This window comes from Mastigoproctus giganteus, chromosome 4 (assembly GCF_048544385.1).
Source record: "Mastigoproctus giganteus isolate SK-2022 chromosome 4, ASM4854438v1, whole genome shotgun sequence".
Classification (NCBI taxonomy): domain Eukaryota; kingdom Metazoa; phylum Arthropoda; class Arachnida; order Uropygi; family Thelyphonidae; genus Mastigoproctus; species Mastigoproctus giganteus.
Window position 1 is genome coordinate 95,963,841 of NC_143578.1, and position 23,577 is coordinate 95,987,417.

General features: G+C 36.4%; 1 protein-coding gene across 4 annotated transcripts in view; it reads right to left on the minus strand.

The window, feature by feature from the left end:
* The window catches only part of LOC150086925 (receptor-type tyrosine-protein phosphatase S-like), a 1,004,071-nt gene that overhangs the window by 470,467 nt on the left and 510,027 nt on the right, over window positions 1–23,577 (minus strand). For all 4 annotated transcript variants that reach the window (XM_090372826.1, XM_090372825.1, XM_090372828.1 and 1 more), the window contains 2 exons: window positions 11,059–11,248; window positions 2,456–2,552 (listed from right to left, as the gene is read on the minus strand). In XM_090372826.1, the coding sequence (XP_090228952.1) occupies window positions 2,456–2,552; window positions 11,059–11,248 (287 nt within the window). The remainder of the gene's footprint in view (window positions 1–2,455; window positions 2,553–11,058; window positions 11,249–23,577) is intronic.

The following is a 23,577-nucleotide window of genomic DNA, read 5'->3' on the forward strand; positions in this document are numbered from 1 at the left end:
AACAAGTATAGAGAAGGGCAACAAGATTAGTGATTGTAACAAAGGGTTGCTCTTAAAAAGAAAGGTTTAAATTCTGCAAATTAAAGTGTCTGAAGACTAGGCACCTGCAAGGTGATCTAATTGAGTTGTATAAGGCCTTGAATGGTTTGAGCAAGCTCAACACTGATGGATACTTCCTTTTGTCTAGATTAATCACCTGATGGGACATAAATTCAAATTGAGGAAAGACAGTTGTAGAATAGGATGTGTAGAAATTTTCCTTTAGTCAGCAGGTGGTTGATTGCTGGAACAAACTTCCATCTGTCTTTGTAGAATTTGACAGCTTTAATAAATTCAAGGCAGAACTATACGAACATTTGAAGTGAATGGAAAGGATTGTGTTTTTTTTTTTTTTTTTTTTGCTGATGCTTAAGCTTGCTTTCTTGCATTATACGCCCCTACTAATGCTAAATTTTAAGCCTTCTTCCACTCATCTTCTACTCTGGATATTGCAATCTCGTCTGTTTCCAATGCGACTGCTCCAGATTGTACTTCTTCTTGCTCTTCCTCTAGTTCCGGTTTGGTGTTTTCCATATTATTTGTTTTATTATTATTCGATTTTGTCCAAGATTGCAGGAGGAGCTATTAGGTTCTTTGTGATGATGGTCCATTTCTCGTTAGAATATTTGGTGACCTGAACTGTCAGGAATAGATTCAACCACTTGTAGTTTGATCCTGTACACTGTCCTATCAGTCTCCATCTTGGTTTCTTTCTAATATGGTCACATGATGAACGTATTTATTTTGATGCTCCTATCTATGCAGTGCCATTTTCTTCTCATCCTGGGTGGGCGGTTGCACTGGAAGCAGTCCATTTGGTTGGGCTGGATGATTTTGCCCTTTCATTATGGTAGCCATAAGGGAGACAGAACCACTTGCTTCACGGTTTCCCCCAGGATACTGTTGCCAACTTCTTCAACTGAACCCTTTGCCCAGGGCCTGAATGAAAGTGACTTTATTCGTGCCACACTTGATGCATATCTCTAAATAGGCCTACAAGGCTGGGACAATTCATGTTAATGATTAAGCTTCACACCAGCCAGAAGATAAACAAATTCAATACTGTAACTAAAAACACTTTATTTACAATAAAATAAGTATAAAATAGATATATATTTACAATAAAAATATAAATAACACTGATAAAGTATACTAAAATAGAAATTAAAAGCGATAAAATTTGCTGTAGCTTTCGGTGGCAGCAGTCTCCTTCCTCAGCAGCATATGTCTACTGTGCAGCACATCCTTAAACAGCAGATCCACGGCACACATCACATGGTTCCATGGTTGGAATTTTCCATTTGCGCACTGGGACTGGAAATGGCTCGGGAGCGTGTTTCAGCTAACAGTTAGCTGAAACCGTTCATCACGTCCAAGAACAACGGTTTCCAGGAGGGGGGGGTGTAGATGTACACCCCTAACCCTATTAATAGTATTGCTAGCTGCCCCAATACATAAGCTCTCAAGCCATTTACGGTCCCAGAACCCTTGTGCACGATCTGTGATGACAGCATCCTCTGGGGAAATTTGATGTTGTTTCTCCCAAAAATGTTCTGCCACAGCATACTTTCCATAATTTGCAGACTTTATTGTGTTTACATTCTCTCCCAGCCGGTCTTTCAATCGCCGCCCCATCTCACCCACATTTAATTTCTATTTTAGTATATTTTATCAGTGTTATTTATATTTTTATTGTAAATATATATCTATTTTATACTTATTTTATTGTAAATAAAGTGTTTTTAGTTACAGTATTGAATTTATTTATCTTCTGGCTGGTGTGAAGCTTAATCATCAACACACTTGATGCAGTATGTTCAATGCTTCTATTTGACATCTTCATTCAGTTATGGAGCTGGATGATGTTGAATAGAATTATTATAAATAAAATATATAAAAAGCACCAGCATTTTTTAAATATTTAAAATTTGTATTAAAAATATACACAGTTAGTAACACAATCCATTGAGAAAAGAAAAATACTAGTATACTGCCATCATAATTTAAAAAAACCAAATTTTTTTCCAGAAATAAAAAAGAAATTTGGCACCTGTTAGGTGCTACATGACCATCTTTGCAAATTTTTAGGGCTTGCCACAACACAAGCCCCAAAAATTTGCAAAGATGGTTGTTGCTAAATAAGCTTAAGAAAAAAACTCAAATGATTCTTTTAATACTGATTTCTAACCTATAGAAAAAATTACATGGAAATTAATATTCTGCTCACTGATACCCTTGTCACTCAATGACCTATGCAATTTTCCTGGTCTAAGACTATAATATTACAAATAATCAGTACAATTTGGATTTTGGACCAATTTTAATGATGTTACAAATTCATATATTTTACCATAACATTAAATATAACTTCCAAAAATAAGATAAATAAATATTAATAGAAATATTTAATACTTACAGAATATCAGAACTGTTGGTAATAAAGATCAGAATAGGAATAGTAGAATTAGTGCTTTGATCCTTCAGAATTTTTATTTCAGGGGGGTCCTTAAGTCCTAAAATAAGAGTTTTAATTAATATTCAGGGAAAAAAAAAGAATAAAAGATGTTGTGAATCAAACAAATACTACAAAGAGATAAAACAAGTAATATTGTTTAATTTGGTCTTTCTTCATAAAAAATATACAAAGAATTTCTCTCAACTTATATGGTTCATCAATCTGCATATCTGTTTTCAAAAAGCAGAAATTCCTGAAGCCTGTCTTATTTTATTCAGTTTTTTTTTTAACTCAACACCTTATCCACTTCAGGCTATTTTGCTGCAGAACCAAAACTAAAATGCATGTTTTTAACTTACTGGTGGGAATACTGGTGGGCTTACTGGCCCCAATTTTCATCTTTTCATAACTGCCAACTTTTGCCTTTCAAAAAATTTGAAAGCATCAGGAAAACAGGATTCGGGCCAAGACAGGAGGTTTTTGTAAAAAGGAGGTGTCTTCCAAAATTCAGGAGAAAAACGGATTTTTCAGAAAAAATGGGTTTTTTTTTTTAAAGTCCATACACATACTAGAAATTCAGTTTCACTGGCAAAATACAATATTATATTAAAATACAGCAATAGAATTGATTATCAGCATAGTGTGCTTTTACACATTTTCTTACCTAACATTTTGCCATCTCCGGATTTATTTTTTATTTTATTTATTTTATTTTTATTAAAACAGACCATGATTACAGTGCAGAGCACCTGATTACAGTGCATGTGTAACAGAATGAAATTCATTGTAACCATAACAAAACAGGAATGAATACATAACAATAAATTAAGAAATTACTGGGATAAATAAAAAGAAGAATAATGTTTAATTAGACTATCACTTATTGCACCATGGTGAGGTTCAAGGATATTAATGACATTCTGTGAGTTGTCAAAAAAAATCTAAACTGATATTACTTGCAATTGAGGAGGGCCTGTTCATAGGACTGTATTTCTTAATATCAGTGTTATATGGATGGACATGAAAAAACTGTTGATGTCTAGTTGATCTCTAATATTCTATAAGAATCAACTGATTTTGATTGATTCAAAAAAGATATTGTTGTAGACTTTGCATTCTTCAGAAATGTTGAGTCAAAGTTTTGTTCATAATAATGGTCTTGCTGTCTAGACATGGCAGTTGGGAGCAATTCTAAAGCTTCACCAGAAAAAGATCTGAACTCAATTTTTGTTTTTCTCACCTGCCTCTACATTCAACATTGCATGAGGAATTGTTCAAATGCCAAGCATGATTGGTATAATTTGTTATATTTTCAAGCTTCCTTGTGCACTTATCAATTCTGCAACCAAGGTTCACTGCATACATCAATTCTCTCTTCTTTCATAATAGCAACTGGTAGGTTTCACACAAAATGACAGAACTATGTTGTAAAACATCTAAATGCTTCATCTACTTTTTATCTTCAACAATGCTAAGAAGTAGTGTTGTGGAAACTTTTCCACACAACAACTTCAAATTTGAAAACAGTACACTGCTAACTGATGAAATTTATGCTACCTCAACATATACAAGAACATCATTTTTCACTGGGAACTTGTGCACCAAGTAGTCATATGCAGCTATAAAGTCCTTCCTCACTGAGCAAAAGAACAGAATCAATTTAGACTCACCTATCTTTAATCATCTACTTCTGTTTTAGGCTCTCCACAACCTTGGCAGTAGAAATACTTAAAACAAAGTCAGAATCATCCTTCTGGTTTAGTCTACTATGGTAACCAACTTCCAAAGTGGAAGTGGAAGATTAAATAACTGTTGGAACAGCAAATTTGCACATAACATTCTTCAACATACCTAGGAGTAATGGCCTCAGTATGCATATGTAATGTATGTAGGATTGAAGATTTATGTTCAGATTTTCAAATTTTAGCATAACATTTTAAAAATAAACAAGTACAACACTTTATTCACACCAGAAAAGAGAAATGTGACTTTCGGTAAGAGAAAAGCGAGACTCTGCAGGAGAGAAAAGATGAGAGCACTTTTCAGAGTTACCAGAAGTGTGAAAATGAGTTCTTTTTCTTGAGCTGATCAATTTGTGTTTCAAAACTTTTGGATAATGAAATGGATATGAACATGAGTCAGTACCACCCACTGGTGATCACATACATTTTTTTATTTGGTAACTCTGAAAAGTGCTTATATTGTTTTTCTCATCACTTCTAACCTCTACTTTAAACAGACTGGTCAAAGGTTGCCACTGTTCTACCAGTCTAGTTATACATTTAACCAAAGATAGCCAATGTGTATACAAATACTTCAAAATGTTTTTTTACTTCTGTAGCATGCATTAGTTGAGATGAGATTGTTTAAACCTATTTTTCCTTTTTAGCACTTCTCTCTAGATAGCAGTAAGTTTCCATCAGGCATTCATCTTCATTTACTGGAAGGTATGCAGCATCTTTTCTGCATAGAAACTAATAAAATAGTAAGGAGAGAGAGTGACCACCATGTGATAAATCTTTTTTAATAACATTGCTAATTCCATTTTAGGTGTACCATAACAGGTGTGTTATCAACACTAGGTGCTAGACAGCTCTTTGAAAGAATCCCATATGCTTTCAGGTTGTTCAGAAGAACATGTTCAATTTTGTACCATGTAGCATCACCTTCCAATTCTGTCAGAGAAAGAGCTACTTTCAATTTGACAATTTTTTTAATTACAAAAAGTCATCAAAATGGGATACAGCTTTGAATCACTTTGATGACTATATCTGTAGCAATCAAAGGAAGTGGGGGGTGCATTTATCAGAGCCATTACTAAATTTTCTTTCCCCAGCCATGCAATTTAGCTAATATTGCCTGTTGTTTGTTTTCTTTTACACTTTTTTTTTTTTTTTTTTTTTTTTTTTTGTTATTTCACTATTGGAAACATATTTCTGACCAATTGCCTGCATGATCAGCTAACTCAGAGGAAGATGATGTTTTATTGAAAAGATGGAAATAAATATTCAACATCTATGACATCAATGCTACAAAATGCAATGTCTATTTTTGCATTAATGTACTGTCTTTATGCTTATTTGTTTGCAAATGTCTCATTACATCATATTTCCTCCACATCTGTAGTCATGCTGCCTGAAAGGCTTCCCACTAAAATTGAAAAATCACATCTACATATGGTACTCATTAAAGGCAAAAGTTTACCTTTTCCAGATTTTACAATACATAAAAAATCTTGTGTATATCTTCTGAAATTTTGGATCATACTTTCTTTGATACATTACCGAAAGACACTGTTAATTAGCTTCACACAACACAATTGCAAAATTGCATTTCTATTTGCAATCTAGGCTACTAGAGCACATCGAATGGCCAATTTGTTAACAAAAATAAGCAGAAATTTGGAAATTTAAAAAATATATATACAATTTTAAAGCAGTTTTATTATTATTATTTTATTTATTTTTTTTTTTTTTGAGAAAAGAAAAAACAGAGAAAAAGTGAGATTTTGAAAAAAGAGAAACTCTTTGTCACCTATATTATGATAGTGAAAGGAAAAAGGTTCAAATTGCATACAAAAGACAGAGTTTCTATCACAAATCTACAGAGTTGGCAGCTGTGCTTTTTTCATGTTTATAAGAATATTTCTGTTAAGCTGCAATGAGGAAAACATGTGAGAGCATACTGATTAAAAATAGACTAAATTTTGTATATGTGCCAATTATCTTTATACATATGATGTCTCTCTCTCTCTCTCTCTCTCTCTATATATATATATATATATATATATATATATATATGAGATAAGTAGATAGTGGTAAGAGTTTTTTAAAGTAAAATATACTAGCTTATCGGACAAACCATTTCTGCTTTATTTCTGCATTTATTTCTGCTTTTTATTGCTTGAAAAAATATATATATATATATATATATATAGAGAGAGAGAGAGAGAGAGAGAGAGAGAGAGAGAGAGAGATATTCTCTTTTATATATATATATATATAATATTATACCAAAGAGTTAAAACCAGATGAAATAGCAGAAAGATAAAAACCAGCCTTTTAACAATTACAAACAAAACAGCAACATGTGTCTTTACACTGCCATTTCTTTTTTCTCCTTTCTTGTTATTCCACACACACACACACACGCACGCACGCACGCACGCACACACACACACACACACACACACACACACACACACAGTAATCAGTGAGTTATGACCACCTACCTAATACATTGGGTGACCGTTTTCATGGATAATAGCTGCTATTCACCTAGGTACTGACTCCACTAGATGTCTAAAGACATCTGCAGGAATCTGCAGCCATGGTGCCTACAAGGTTTCCACAGTGTCAGAATAGGTGATGGATGCATGTCGTGATGGATGCATGTCCATATGCCTCACTTCCTGTTCCAAAGCATCCTACAGGTCAGGCAAATTTGGAGGCCATTCAAGATGGTTGGTATATTCACTGTTCCTTGAGCCACTTGTGCACAGTGTGGTACCGATAACAAGGTACATTATAATCCTGGAAGATCCCATTTCTGTCTGTGAAAAAAATGCATCATAATAGTGTGCACATGGCCACCTGCCAGTAGACCTTACCAGTGAATCATAGGTCCATATGCGCCAGGGGTCCTAGTTATTGCCAGAAAAACATGTCCAATATTAAGCAACCACCATCACCACCACCTGCCTGGATAGTGGGCACACCATTCACAATTGGTCCATGAACTTGTGTTGCTTGTCCCACACACACAAAGGTATCTGTCAGCATGTTGCACCAGGTATTTGGACTCATCTGACCAGCACACTCATTTTGGTGTCCAACCAGCATGTTTTTGACACCACAGCATTCACTGTTGATAATGATCAATGGTGAGGAGAGGGCATCTCTTGGGTAGTCTGCTGTAGAACCCCATACATCTGAGTGTGCAGTGCATCATCATAAGGGATATTGACCTTGCATTCCCCCCATACTGTATTGCAAAGTCTGTTACACAGTGACCTGCCATTGAGCCAGTGGTGAGCTATGAATATTTTAACAATGGGCTCGCACTTTTGCTGACTTTTCAACGTGAAACATCCTTGGGGGAGCACCTACTGAGTAAATCTGATCGGACATGGTAGGGCAATCACTGAATTATGACCATCCTATCGTAATGGACTATGGCACATAGCTCACAGTATAAAAGACCATACAGCTTTATACGCTAGAACAGTGGTAGAAGGAATGACGTTGAATGCGTAAAACTACCTCCTGCTAACATAAACTATAAAAGATTATGCAAAATGAATGTTCATGGTGAGCAAAGCATGCAGCATGTTGTATGGGCTCAATCCAGTAGCTCACTACTGCATTGAGCCCATACAATGCAGTAGTGAGCTATAGTGGGCTCACGTGGCGCACTATGGCCATAGTTGCCGATGCGCCCAATAAATCCCGAAACAAACAAACAAACAAACAAACAAACAGTGGGCTCACATGGGCTTACGAGAGCCCATTTTTTTTTTTTTTTTTTTTGAAATTTTGCGAGCCCATTGTTGGAACTATCATTTATTTTACAAATGAAATCCTGGATTCAATTATTATTTTATTCAAGTTTTATTCATTATATGATTCAAGTATCCACAGTCGAACTACGGTGGGGTGGGCGGGATCCCATCCCCAGCATTTTAATGGCACAATTGACCAGTTATGTGTTTTAAAATTTCTTCATTTTTGATTTAATCACAGTTGGACATCTTTTTAACGAACTTCTATTCAGTATGCTTATAGCGAATTTTTTTTAATTCCTCTTGGTAATTACATTTAAAATTGTTTCTATAGAACAAAGAAAATTTTCATATAACGAATGGATTATGAGAGACTTGACTTAATTTTGTACATGTTGTTCCCACCTCTGGCCTTCAGGCAATTAGAATGCACGAATGAAGGGTTAAAGGGATTACCGTTCTGTAATGTTAGTGGTGCCCATAAAACCAATGCAGCTACCTATCCCACCTAGAGTCATGCTAGTCAGTATGCCTTCCACAGCCAGTCAGAAGATTAAGGTGTATTCGTGATATGGTAATAGCCTCTGGTCAAGCTGTGTTGTGGTTCCACTTTACTCCAAAAAGCAGTCATCTGTTTTTCAGAGGCGCCTCCGTAGCCAGGTGGGAAGGAGCAGCAGTGCGTAGCACACGCTTCTTGATTAGACCGGGGTTCGAGCCCATCACCACCAAATACGGAGGATGCGGGAAGGTCAGGAAATGACCACCGCATATCCCGGAGCAATATGGCCTTAGTTGCTAATGCTCGTAAAAACCAAACAACAACATCTGTTTTTCAGAGAAGTGAGTGATCCACACCTTTCAATAAATTTCTCCTAAGTTTACACGATCACAGTAGCTGAATATCCAAGTGATTCTGACAGTATTCAAACTGACAACAGTGGTGACAGATGTTGAGGTGGGAGGGAGAATGAGGGCAACTATAATATTAAATAAACTTCTGAAGATGAAATGCTGGCAGATTTTGAAACTGTGTCAAGGACTTCACCGTGAAAAAAAATTTTCCAAAATATAATGGCATACAGGCAATAATTAATAAACAAAAAAAAAACAAAACTGTATCACCGATCTCTAAAAAACAAGCACAATTTAAGGATTATTGCTAAAGAACTGAAGGATGATTGCTAAAGAACTTGAAATGGAAATCATAAAGGTCGGTTGTGTGTTCAGGCGATGATGGGCAGCTTGTAGCTTGTGGATGGCAGCAATTTCGGTTTGGAGGAATTATCCCACTTTGTGCAAACATTTTGAATCAGAAGTTAAAATTGGAATTATTAAACCAACTTTTAAATCTGGAATTTCTTAATGATTTAGCACTAATGATTGATGTCCTGCAGGAACTCTCTTACTTTTCAGAAGGTTTACAAAGTTGCAGCATCACTATAGTAAAAGCAGATAAATTAATTATTAGAACTATCAAGGCTATTGCTAATTTTAAAAATTCTGAAAGAAATTATGAAGTTAAAATTGAGAGCATGTTGAAGGCAAAAGAATTTGAAGGAATCAAAATTGAAAGTAAGAACACATTTAAAAAATTGCCTCATGACACGTTATTAAACTGCACTGTTTTATCCTTAAAGGATTGGTTATTAACGCAACAGAGTACAGTAATTTTAAATTAAATAAAGAAAATAATGATAGCATTGATTATGAGGAATTGGAAGAAATTTTAAACATATGTTACCCGAAATCGTGGAATATGGAAGAAATTTTGTCTCCGTGGCAAGAGGCATGAAAAACGAATAAGAAATTTAAGTTTCAGAATAAAATATAAAATAAAAATTAATGATTTTAGAGATTTTGTCGAAGACAGTTTATCTTCAAAATTGAGTGAAATTCCCTTTTCAATTAAAAAAGCCAGAAATATCCTTGAAACCATTGCGATTAGCAGTGCTGAAGCTCAGCAATCTTTGACAATTAAATACGTTGCAGATATGATGACCATACATCTAAATGGAAAATAATTGCTCCAATTTGATCTGGATCATTACACTAAATCTTTTCTTCGTAATTGTCACTCAATTATTGAGAAAAGCAGAAGATCGAAAACAAATATTAATAAAGAAGTCAATTCTATATGGCAATTTTTAGAATAAATTTTTTTGAATATTTTTGTAATAATTTTTTTTGTGTAACTGTGATTTTTGCGTACCTTTTCTAGAATAGTTTGTTTTTTATGTAATATTTGTTTTTTATATTGTAGAATGTTTTGTGATAGTTTTTATGCTATTTGTGATATGGGAAATATTTCATGTTATTTTTTTATTTGCAATATTAAAATTTTATCATGAAAAAAATGTATCCATTTTATTTTCCTAGTTGTGAAAAAAAAGGAATAAAAAGTTATGCGTCTGCCGAGCATATGCAGTAGATAGTTTTATATGAAACATCCTTCGTGTTTCTTTTAGATATCTTGATTTGTATATATTGATTATGAAATAAAAGAGCTTTTTTACTCAGTAGTAGCTGTAGAAAGTATGATTATGACATCATACTATTCAAAAATTCTAAAAATGCGTGAGGTGCTTCCCACGCATTTTTAGAATTTTTTAGAATTTTTAGAATTTCACTAGTAGTGTGATTAGAGCGCATGATGCATTTTTCGTGACCGGTATGATATCTCAATTTCTAACTTTTTAGTTAGATTTCTAAATTTACATTGTAGCAAGAATTGTTCTAACAATTCTTGCTACAATGTAAATTTAAAGCAGGTATGCACATTACTAAACACATTTATTATGTCAAGCATGGATTGAGAATTGATTAAACACGAGCAGTAAGTAATTAAATGCCTAGCAAAAGCCTCAAGCTTTAGCTTGAGGCTTTTGCCATGCATAACAGCAACTTGAGAAATAAAAGAAAGGCAAGCCTTTCAGATTTTTAAAAAAATTTATCTTAAAGAACCATTCCTTTTGCCTATTCCTTCTAATAATTGGCCCCCCTCATTCTTTAAACCTTTACTGGTGACAAGAGTTAATTAGAAACTTAAGGATAAAAGACTTCTTACCTGTCCAGTATACTGCAGAAACAGCTTTGCCTAATGAAAATGATGTTATGGCTCTGACTTCCACATAATATTCAGTATTAGGATTTAAGTTTGAGATAATAGCCTGATGAGTAGAATTATCAACATTAATTTCAACTGTCTTCCAAGTTTCATTGACAAATCCTGATAAAAATGAGGGTTGGCATTTTACCTGTCAGAAATAATGTACTAAGTTTTTATCTAAAGTAATAAATGAAAAATTAAACTTATTTATTAATGTATTATTAAAAAATATATCAATTTATTGATAATAGATCTTTATATATATATATATATGAAATTATGTAGAAGAATATGGAATATGACGAATAGAAATAGAAAATTTCTCCAATTTATCCAGTTGGTATTAAGTTTAAAAAAATAAAAAAATAAGGTTATATATACAGGGTGTCTCAAAAATATTGGTACAAACGTTTAGGGGAGGTAAGTAACATCTAAAGGAATGTGAATCGCATAGGAACCCATAACCGGAAACGTCATGGGAAAGTAGTAGCAGAGGCACAAGAAGCAGAAATGACACAAGACAGTAATTAGTGGAAAACATTTATTTGGCATAATATTAACAATAGAGTACGAGATGGATGCATTTCATGATGTTACAACAGATGCTCGAAGGTTCCACCATGAGACGTGATGCATGCGTCACACCGACGCAGCATGGATTGGTGGACACGGTCGAACACACCTGGAGTTTCTTTGACAGTAGCAGCAGTGCAGACGAGATCCATTTCCATCTACACAGGCAATTCATATACGATAGATTTGAGGGGGCCCCTCCCACAGAAAGAAATCAAGGCTCGATAAATCAGGTGAGCATGGGGGGCCAGGCAACGGGTCCACCATGGCCAATCCATCGACGCCCAAAACGCCTGTTCAAATGGTCACGAACACACCTTCCATAATGGGCAGATGCCCCGTCATGTTGAAACCAAATGTTGCGTCTCACATTTGCTGGAACATCGTCAAGTAACCCTGGTAGAACTTGTTCAAGAAAGATCCGATACTTAGCAGAGTTCATGGTGGATGGTAACAGGTATGGGCCGACTAAGCAGTCACCGACCATACCTGCCAACACATTTATTGCGAAGCGATGTTGTGCCGCATGGGGGCGCACACCATGTGGGTTGTTATTAGCATTAGCATTAGCATTAGTAGAGGCATATGATGCAAGAAAGCAAGCTTATTCAGCATCAGCCAAAAAAAAAAAAAAAAAAAAAAAACAACCACTACTCCCATTTCACCCCTCAATTCGTTCGAAATACCTGTCCAGCTGAGCCTTAAATTTGTTTAGGCTATCAACTTCAACAACAAGCGATGGAAGTCTATTCCACAAACCAACTGCCCGCTGGCTAAAGGCGAATTTCCGCACATCTCTCCGACATCCATCCTTCCTCAATTTGAATTTATGCCCTCTCAGGTGATTATTCTGAGCAAGAGGAAGAATCCCATCGGCATTGAGCATGCTCAAGCCATTCAAAGCCTTGTACACCTCTATCAGATCTATATCAGATTATGAGCCCACACATGAGCATTGTGCTGATTGAATAAGCTTCATCAGTGAACAAAACATAGGCTGAAAAATTCAAGTCTTGAACACTTTCTTGGAGAAACCAGTGCGCAAAAGCCACACGTACAGGATGATCTTGGGGTAGCAGTAACTGAACCCTTTGGAGATGAAAGGGGTGTAAGGAATTGTGGTGTCAGACACGCTGTACACTGCAACGAAACACTCCTAAGGCAGAGACAACGGCACGTGTGTTGGTAGTAGGATTATTCTAGAAGGCATTCAACACACTTTCTTCCATGGCGGGAGTTCGCGTTGAACGTGGTCTCCCCGCACTATTCCTGTTACCTCTAAATGACCCATAATCGCACAAATTTTGATGCACACACACAAACAAACGGTGGTCCGGTACATGTCTTTCTGGGAAGCGTTCTCCATAAATTCATTGAGCAGCTCGTCCATTGCCCTCTGCTAATCCATACACTAGGTGCATGTCTGCCAGCTCACAGTTCGTATATCGATGCATGCTCTTCATGCAGTGACAATTGCTTGAATGAGTAAACTAGAAATTTTTCCTCTCGCGAACTGATGAACAGCGCCCTCTACCGACTTACGGTGACATTTCCGGTTATGGGTTCCTATGCGATTTACATTCCTTTAGATGTTACCTATGTCCCCTAAACATTTGTACCAATATTTTTGAGGCACCCTGTATACACACAGTCGGGCCTCCCTTTAACGAACTTCCATATAGCAAATTTTTTTTGATTTCCCCTTGGTCATTACATTGCAAGTAGTTTCCGTATAATGAAAAAAAATTTCTATATAACGAACTAATTTCGAGAAACCTGGGTGTGCATTGTTTGTGCCTGTGGAGCTAAAAAGGATTAAGATTTAATTCCCTTAGCTTTTAAGAGCTAAAGGGATTAATTCTTAAGAGCATGAATTAACAGCTAACACATTCCACAATTTACTGTTGTCCGTAAAACCTCTACTGTACTGAGAAGTCACACTGGTCAACTGCTATCTAGATACCCACAACTATTGGCAAAGATTAAAGCATATTCGTGTAGATTGGGGAGTTAAAAAAAAAAAAAAAATCACTTTAAAATTTGGTATCTCTGCCGGTAGTATACAAAGGATTTTAAAAAAAAACGTGTTTCAATTCTCAAACTGTTTGAGGAAATGAGTCCCAGTCAGAAGCGTGCAAAATTATGCCTGTATGATTATTAAAATATGTTGATTATTATATGTAGGTGAAGCCATTTTTAAGTGGGTGAAGTTGATTTGAAACCAAAACATGCCGATATCAGGGGCACTAATAAAAGAAAAGGCTATGGAGTATGCATCTGTTCTGGAGTATAAAACATTCCAAGTCAGTTCTGGTTGGCTAGACACATTTAAAAAGTGGCATGGCTTATTCAAAGAAGTCATTTCTGGTGAAAGTGGAGTTGTAATCGAAGAAGACTGTACCCATTGGAGAGAAACACTTTTGAGAAAAATTATGGAGGATTACGTGCCCAAAGATATGTTCAACATTGATGAAACAGGTGTATTTTTAAAATGTTTGCCGAATAAGACACTGACTTTTAAAAGTGATAAACGTTTAGGTGGTAAAATAGTAAAGAGCGAATTGCAGTCTTGGTCAGTACAAATATGGCGAGTAATGAAAAACTGAAGCTTCTGGTAATAGACAATAGTAACCAGCCACAATGTTTCAAAGGAGTAAAGTCATTAGAGTTGGGACTACAATAAAAAAAGCTTAGATGACAAGTGAAGTTTTTGAACAGTGGATTTTAAATTTTGATAGATGACGAAAGAAAACGGAAAAATTGCATTGATTGTCAACAACTGCCCTGCCAACCTTCACTTGGTAATTTAAAAACTTAGAGGTGTGAAGCTTGTTTTCTTCCCTCTGAATACCTCGTCTAAATTGTAACTAATGGACCAAGTCATTATCAAGAATTTGAAAATGCACTACCGAAAATGCACAACAAAAAAAATTATTTTTCAAAGTGTACTAATATATCGTGTGTTATCATGTACATAGTAATTTCTTAATATGTATGTATTAATAAATTAATTGTTTAAAATGTTAGAAAATTTATTCATTCCCACTTATTTCTGATTTATTTCCCATATTTTATTATATTTCTGAATGTTGACAGTATTTTTCATTGCTGAAAAAGTGATATTTCTCTGCAACGAAATTTCTGTTTAACAATTTTTTTCAAGTGAACGAACGATTTCGTTATATGGTCTGACTGCATATATATATCTAAAGATGCAAAACTTTTGGAGAGTTATAGATGAGCACTTCAGAGAAAATGGTGATCAGAGATGAGTTGAGTTATGGTAAATAACACGATCTTCTAAAATATTATACTTTATTACATAAAGCACATTTGCTGCAAACTTCTAACATAATATGCTATATTACATAATACATGTGTATTATAAACACCAAAATAATATGCTTCCATTAAAATGATTAAACTATAATCTTAATCTTCCCTAACTATAATATGCTTCATTATATAAAGTACATTTATATACTTACAAAGTCTAAGTATTTTTAATAAATTTTTTTCTCACCTAGTTTAAATCAATTGCAAAAAGGATTGAAAATTTTTGCAGCTAGATTCAACATGCCAGAATATATCAGTAATTTTCATCATTATCAATGAAATAATTTTGCCAGCAGGGACACGGAGGTGATTATTCCATTGTACAAGGAAATGGTTAGGCCATACCTAAGTACTACATACAAATCTCGAAGCCTCATTTTAAATAAGATGTAGATCTCTTGGATTGGGTACAGAGAAGAGTAACTGGATTAGTCAAGAACACAAAGGGTTTAGTTCTACAAATTGCAGTGCTTGGAAGGCACTTGCGAGAAGACCTGATTTTTAAGACTTTAAATGGATTGAGTAAACTTAATGATGATGGTGTTCTTACCCTTTCTTAGACATAAATGGAAAAGGATGGTTGGAAGATAGATGTGCACAAATTTGTTTTCAGTCAGAGAATAGCAGTAGTATTAATGGCAAATGATGCAAGAAAGCAAGATTATATAGCTTGCTTTCTTAATCTTGCTTGATTATCAGCCAAAAAAAAAAACAAAAAAACCCTCACCTAAACAGTTCACACCCTACAAGAATTTGCCAGCAGAATTTCCTTGAATTTATTCAACCCATCCACTTCTACAATAACAGATGGAAGCCTGTTCCAACAATAAACCACCCACTGGCTGAAAGCAAACTTCTACAATCCTGCAACCTTTCTTCTCCAAATTGAATTTATGTCCCCGCATAGGTGTAGTCTCAGCAAGTGGAGAATGCCATTAACATTTGGCTTATTCAATCCATTCAAGGCTTTAAACACTCAATCAGAGCTCCCCACAGGTGCCTAGTCTCGAGATGCTGCGATTTTCAGAATTGCAGCCTTTCTAGGTAAGAGCACCCTTTTGTTCCCTTCACCAATCTGGTTGCCCTTCTCTTCATCTGTTCCAGCAGATCTACATCCTTCCTAAAGTGATTCTTCCAGACCTGTATACAAACTCAAGATGCAGCCTAACCATGGCCTTATACAAAAGGATAATCATCTCCTTATCCCTGCTAGCAAAGTTTTTGTATATCATTGACAAAACCCCATGAGCAGTCATGGCAGCATGTCTGCACTGTTCAAAGAATTTCATGTCTGACTGCACAATTACCCCCAGATCTTTTTCATTCTCCACTACCCTGAGTGTAGTACTACACAGTTGATAAGTTACTCTGGGGTTACTGCTATCCATATGTAGTACCTTGCATTTGTCAATGCTAAATTTCAACTGCCATTTCTGAGCCCAATGACCCAATTTTCCTAGATCTTGTTGCAGTAGCTCACCTTGATGACTGTTTTTAACCACCCTGCCAACCTTTCTACCATCTGCAAACTTAGACATAAAAAATTTTTTGCAAAACTTGAAGTAGGCTGTTGTTTTTTTATTCCATTGAAAATATCCTCACTCTGGCAAAATATCCTCATCCTAACTGAAAACCCAGTGATTTAATCACTCGTGTTCATAATCTGATCTGGAGTAATCTGATGATCTGGAATTCATAATCTGATCGTTTCAGAATGAGCGTAGCCTGTGCGGACTTACATTTTTGCCGCTCCTGGAACAGAGAAGTTTTTTCTGATTTATTTTCTGTTTTATTAGCTTAAATTGGCATATTAACTTATTTTCTAGAGTAGCTTTATATTCCTATTTACGATACTTAGTTTAAAGTAACTTAGATAGAGATTTTGTAGGTATTACTTAGTATCGGTAAGTGTATCAAATCCACGTATTTACCATTCGTAAATTGCCGCCATTGTTATGTGATACAAAATATCTCGAACTAGATAGCATAAGCTTAGTATAGTATAGTATAGTACATAATATTGTCAATTAATCAGTAAATCTATTAATCTTGTTGACTTCATTGTCAATAAAATTGTACTTTTAACTATACATATAACGACTTAGATTACGTAACATAAATAATTAGTAAAAATAAATAATTAATACTTAACTTGATACGGAAGTTATATAAAGGGATTTCGTAGATAACACTCGATACTGAAACATAAATATAGCATTATAACTGTGTTGGGATACAAATTTAGGGTTTTAATTTTGTACTGAAATTGAAATTTTATTGAAATTAAATCGAAATCATGACTTAGACCAGAGCAGCAAAGCAAAATGCTCAAGCTAATGGGAGTGCTGTGGCTCAGGGGAGAACTGAGGGAGGCAGTTTCCCTCTGAATCACAGCCTTTTAAAATGCACTACTTGCTTGATGTTTGTAGAGCAGTCGGGTACAGGACATGATACTGCCATGGGGGATGTCTTTGTGTGCGAGCGATGCAAGGAGTGTAAGGAAATCAGGCAACAACTCAGCGTTGTTATGGGCCTATATGAGAGCTTGAAGGACAGGGTGGATGCCCTCGAAGAATTAAAACTGAGGGCCCATCAAGCTCTCAGCTGCCCACACCAATGCCAGAGCTTGCACTTGGTCATCACGCAACACAGCGGCAGCCCCCAAGGCAGAATGCGCTGGTCCCAAAGGAACTAATAGTTGTTGGTGACTCTATTGTCAGGAAAACGGGAAACATGCTTTGTAAAAAGGATAGGTGGAACAGGACAAGGGTATGTCTGCCAGGAGCAAAGGTTGATGACGTTGTAGAGCGGATATCATCTTTTAAGGGCACAAAAGGTGATATAGTTGTACATGTTGGCACTAATGATATTAAGAGTAGGAGACCGGCGGAATTACTTAACAAGTACAGGTCACTGTTGAAAAAAATCTGTGAATTAGGGCTGAATTTCAAAGTGCCTGCAATTCTCTCAGACATGATAGGAGGGAGTATATGATGAGAGCCCTGTCGATCAATTCGGCCCTGGAACGATTGTGGAAGGCTCAAGGGATAGAATTTTTTCCAGCCTGGTCTGTACTTGTTAATAGGAGAGACTGTTTCTACAGAGATGGGACACACTTAAATAGAAAGGGTGCAAGAATGTTTGCTGATGCTATCGAGGCAGTGTTAGGTGAGATTGGGGGGATACAAGGACTGCTAGATTGGGGGGATACAAAAACTGCTAGATTGGGGGGATACAAAAACTGCTAGATTGGGGGGGATACAAGGACTAATAGATTAACAGTAGCCACTGGCAGAGGTGAAAGTGATTCTTGCACTGCTTCTATTGGAATAAGCCGCAGCCTGGAAAATAAGATGCAGGATATTTCAGAGACTGCTGGAAATCATTCGAGTACAAATAAACACATAGGTTGTGTTAGGGCAGCTAAGAAAAAGAACAGGTGCATGTATACTTGCATGTACACCAATGCTAGGAGTTTAGTAAATAAAATTGATGAATTTGAGGTATTGCTCAAAACATCAAAGGCAGATATTGTTGGGATTTCAGAGACGTGGTGTCACACAGTAATAAGGAATGCAGAACTGGAATTTGGGGAGTACAATGTCTACAGAAAGGATAGACAGGATAGGAAGGGAGGAGGGATTATGCTATTAGTTAAAAAATACATAAAATCCAAGGAAGTGAAGCCAGTTGACATCGCTGGACAGTGCAGTGTCGAGTCAGTTTGGTGTGACATAAGCATTGGGAGATCAAAATTCAGAGTAGGAGTGTGCTATAGGCCTAATGAAGCTGATGAGTATAATAAGAAACTGTACAGGGAAATAGAGTGGGCCAGTAAATCAGAGAGTCTTATAATGGGGGATTTTAATTTCCCAGATATTGACTGGAATTTGGGGGCTGGTCACTCACACACTAGCAAGGCTTTTGTGGATTTATTGGATGATTGTTTTCTACATCAGCATGTTCGAGAGGCAACTAGAGGGAGTAATACTCTTTATTTGATTATCAGTAGTGATTCTTCATGCATTAAGAAACTGCAGATAAATGAACCACTAGGTGGCAGTGATCACTGTGTGCTGAAGTAGGATTTAATCAAAGAGGTAACTACCATTAGGGGTAAAGGGAAGGGTTATTGCTTTCGTAAAGGCAACTACGATGGACTGAGATGGTATTTAAATTCTATATAGTGGGACCAACTGATGAAGTTACCAACAGCAAATTCAAAATGGAAGGCATTCAAAGAACTTATCTTGGAAGCTACTAGGTTTTACATACCAACTAAGAAATATTGTTCAAGGAGGCCTAAATGGATGTCAGATGAAATAATGAGACATATGACAGAGAAGAAAAATGCATGGGATACATATAAATTAACATGTGACACAGAAGCCTATGATAGGTACAAGTTTATCTGTAACCAAGTTACAAAGGAGGTTAGGCAGGCGAAGGCAGATTATGAGAAATCTTTGGCAAGGGATGCAAAGAAAAACAGCAAAGAGTTCTTTACTTATGTAAACTCTAGAAGTAAGGGGATGAATCAGATTGGTCCACTTGATATCGATGGGTCAACTGTTGTAGATCCTGCTCAGGTAGCTAACAAACTAAATGAATATTTTGCATCAACATTCACACATGAGGAGTTATTCAGCAAGGGGAATGTCAGAGGTGTATTCAACTCTGGCAGTAAGCTAGAGAATCTTGTAATAACTGAGAGTAAAGTGGAGGAGAAATTGTTGAAGATAAACACAAGAAAAGCACCTGGGGTGGATGGGATCTATCCAGTTATATTAAAGGAGGCAGCAAAGGAAATAAGCAAACCCTTAGCCATAATTATGAGAGCTTCCTTGGACTCAGAGAAGGTACCCATAGTTTGGAGATGTGCAAATGTGACCCCAATTCACAAAGGAGGATCAAAGGCTGACACAAGTAATTATAGGCCTGTTAGTTTAACTTCTGTTCCCGGAAAATTAATGGAGGCACTGGTTAAAGAAGCACTGCAGGATCATCTACACAAGACTTCAGTTATAGCTCGGACACAGCATGGTTTTGTTAAGGGGAAGTCTTGCCTGACAATTTAATTGGATACTATGATGCAGTCACAAAAGAACTGGATGCAGGGAATAAATTTGATATTATATACTTGGATCTTAGAAAGGCTTTTGATACTGTTGCACATGGAAGACTGCTGCACAAATTGAAGCAGTGTGGCATTGGAGGCAAATTGCTGCTATGGATAAAGGGGTGGTTGAGGGGGAGAAGACAGAGAGTGGTAATCAATGGACACTGCTCATCGTGGACTAATGTTATCAGTGGAGTTCCTCAGGGTTCAGTATTGGGTCCGTTATTGTTTTCTGTGTTTATAAATGATATTGATGATGGTATAACAAGCTTAATATCCAAGTTTGCAGACGATATGAAGGTTGGCAGGGTTGTCAAGGACACTACTGACACTATGCTGCTGCAACAGGATCTGGAAAGGTTGTGCAGATGGGCTGAGAGGTGGCAAATGAAGTTTAACATTGACAAATGTAAAGTACTACATATGGGAAACAGCAACCCCAGAGCAACGTATCAACTCTGTGGCACTGAGAGTGATAGAGAATGAACTCCCGTTCATTCTCTATCACTCCTGGGGGGTGGTTGTGCAGGCAGATATGAAGTTCTCTGAGCAGTGCAGACGGGCTGCAAGAGTAGCTCATTGTGTATTGTCAATGATATATAGGAATTTTTCTAGCAGGGATAAGGAGGTGATTATTCCCTTGTATAAGGCAATGGTCAGACCACACCAAGGTACTGTATACAGGTTTGGAGGCCTCATTTCAAGAAGGATGTAGAGCTGCTGGAATGAGTACACAGATGGGCAACAAGATTAGTGAATGGAACAAAGGCTTAAGTTTTGCAAATTACAGTGTCTGGAGACTAGGCACCAGCGAGGTAATCTGATAGAGGTGTATAAAGGAATGGTTTGAGCATGCTCAATGCTGATGGGATTCTTCCTCTTGCTCAGAATAATCACCTGAGAGGGCATAAATTCAAATTGAGGAAAGACAGATGTAGGATAGGCGTGCGGAAATTTGCCTTTAGCCAGAGGGTGGTTGGTTGGTGGAACAGGCTTCCATCCCTTGTCGTGGAAGTTGATAGCCTAAATAAGTTTAAGGCTCAGCTGGACAGGTATTTTGAAAGAACTGAGGGGTGAAGTGGAAGTGGTTATTTTTTATTTATTTTTTTTTTTTTTTTTTTTTGGCTGATGCTGCATAAGCTTGCTTTCTTGCATCAAATGCCTCTACTAATGCTAATGCTAATCAATATCGACTATCTTCAAAGATGCTATTGAAATTGGTATTTCTTGTGGGAGACGTCAGTTGATGTTAACACAAGATTTTTGAAAGTAACTCATTCAGTTGCATTTCAATTTGTGCCTCACATCCTCATTGTGATCACAGAGAACAACTTCTCTCATGTCAGGATCTTGTCAAGTACTACTACTGCTGCTAACCTATACTTCATCTCTTCCATCATCACTGGTGATGAATTGTTGATGTATGGCTGTTATCTTGATGGAAGATTCTATCTCAATCAAATGTGAAGATTATGCCTATTGTTTTTGACTCAAATAACATTGTTTGTTATGAATTTGTTCTAAATGGGACAATGAACCAGGAATACTACAAAATGGTTGTATGGCAATTGCTTAATGCTCTTTGGAGAAAATGGCTATAAAAGAGAGCTTTGGGGAATTGGGGCACCTCCGTAGCCAGGTGGGCAGGAGCAGCAGTGCGTAGTACATGCTTCTTGATTAGACCGGGGTTCGAGCCCGTGACCACCAAATACAGAGGATGCGGAAAGGTCAGGGAATGACCACCACATATCCCCGGAGCAATATGGCCTTAGTTGCTAATGCTCCTAAAAACCAAATAACAAATAACAAATTCAGGGAACTGAGGCTTACACTGACAATATTCCATTCCCCATTCAAGAATTTCACTGTGTTCTCACCCCCTCCTCCATTTGCTATACTCACTGGAATTTAGCTTTCTGCAATTTTTTTTTTTGCTTGCTTGCCAAGATTAAAGAATAATTTCCTCAGTCATTGCCATCTCTGACCCTTGAAAGGACTAGTTTGCCTAGGCCTTTCAAGGGTCAGATATTGATGTAAATCTCTGACCCTTGAAAGGCCAGAGATTTACATCAACTGAGGCAATTATTCAAACCCAACACAGAAACAATTCTAAAAGAAGCCTAACAAGAGTACTTCCAGAAGTTGTTGTTGTTGTTGTTGTTGTTTGGTTTTTAGGAGCATTAGCAACTAAGGCCATATTGCTCCGGGATATGCGGTGGTCATTCCCTGACCTTTCCACATTCTCCGTATTTGGTGGTGACAGGCTCGAACCCCGGTCTAATCAAGAAGCGTGTGCTACGTACTGCTGCTCCTGCCCACCTGGCTATGGAGGCGCCAACCCAGAAGTTGCAATGCATACTTTGGTTCAATGAGCTTCAGGCTGCCACAGCTGCTATGTTTAAATTTCAGATGTGTTTTAAAAAGATGCCACTGAGTATTAATACAGTCCTGCAGTGGCATGGAAAGTTCATAAAGGCCATCTGTTTATGCAGTCATTCTAGTCAAGGTTGTGACTGAACAGAAATCAGTGAGGTGCAACAGAACTGGTTCAAGGAAGTTTTACGTGAAGCTCAGGGAAATCTATATGACATTACAGTTGTGAACTCATATCAGGGTCAACAGTGTATAATGTGTTATATTGCCATCTGATGATGAAACCATATAACTTACAGTTCAAATAGAAGCTGTTGATTAGCAATAAAATCAAGACAATGAAATTTTATTTGGAAATGTTTGAGCTTATGGAAGATGGCAACAGTTATCTAGAATGAATTATTTCTAATGCAATTTTTATACCATCATACATTTTACACTATACACTTGAACACTGTACATGAAGTGTATGGTGTTCAAGGAAACTTTCTTAACTCAAAACTCTCTGATGAACAATTAATTTTAAATTAAGAAAAAAGTTAGAATCCAAGTAGAAGCATTTTCCTCAATTTTTAGTTATTCACTGAAGATTTATAAGCAGTTATTACTTATTTGGTTAGAATTAAATGGAATAATGTACATTGCATCTTTAAAGGAAGAGTAAAGATTATTTACTGCTGCAATTACTTGTAATAAAGATAAGGCTATCCTAGGTATTCTCTTCATAATTAAAGCAGTATGAAAGATTTACTAATCCTTTGTCATGTGGCATCATGAAATGGATTTTTATGAAAAGGTGGTCTTTAACAGCTTAATGACAGAACTTGTAGAAGAAAGCCAAGAGAATGCTAACACCACTAACAAACAAGATTGTTGACTTATTGCATATATTTAAAAGAAGGGTTAACCTTTGTATGCTGCTCTTAAAAAATTCACATGCTGAAATGAAAAAATTTCTGCAAAAAATTAAACTAGTTAGATTATATTATAGTGGCCACCAGAATTATTAGTAAGATATTGGGAAACTATGATTTAAGTGAGAGTGCATGTTTTGTAAATTAACATATTTCCTTTGC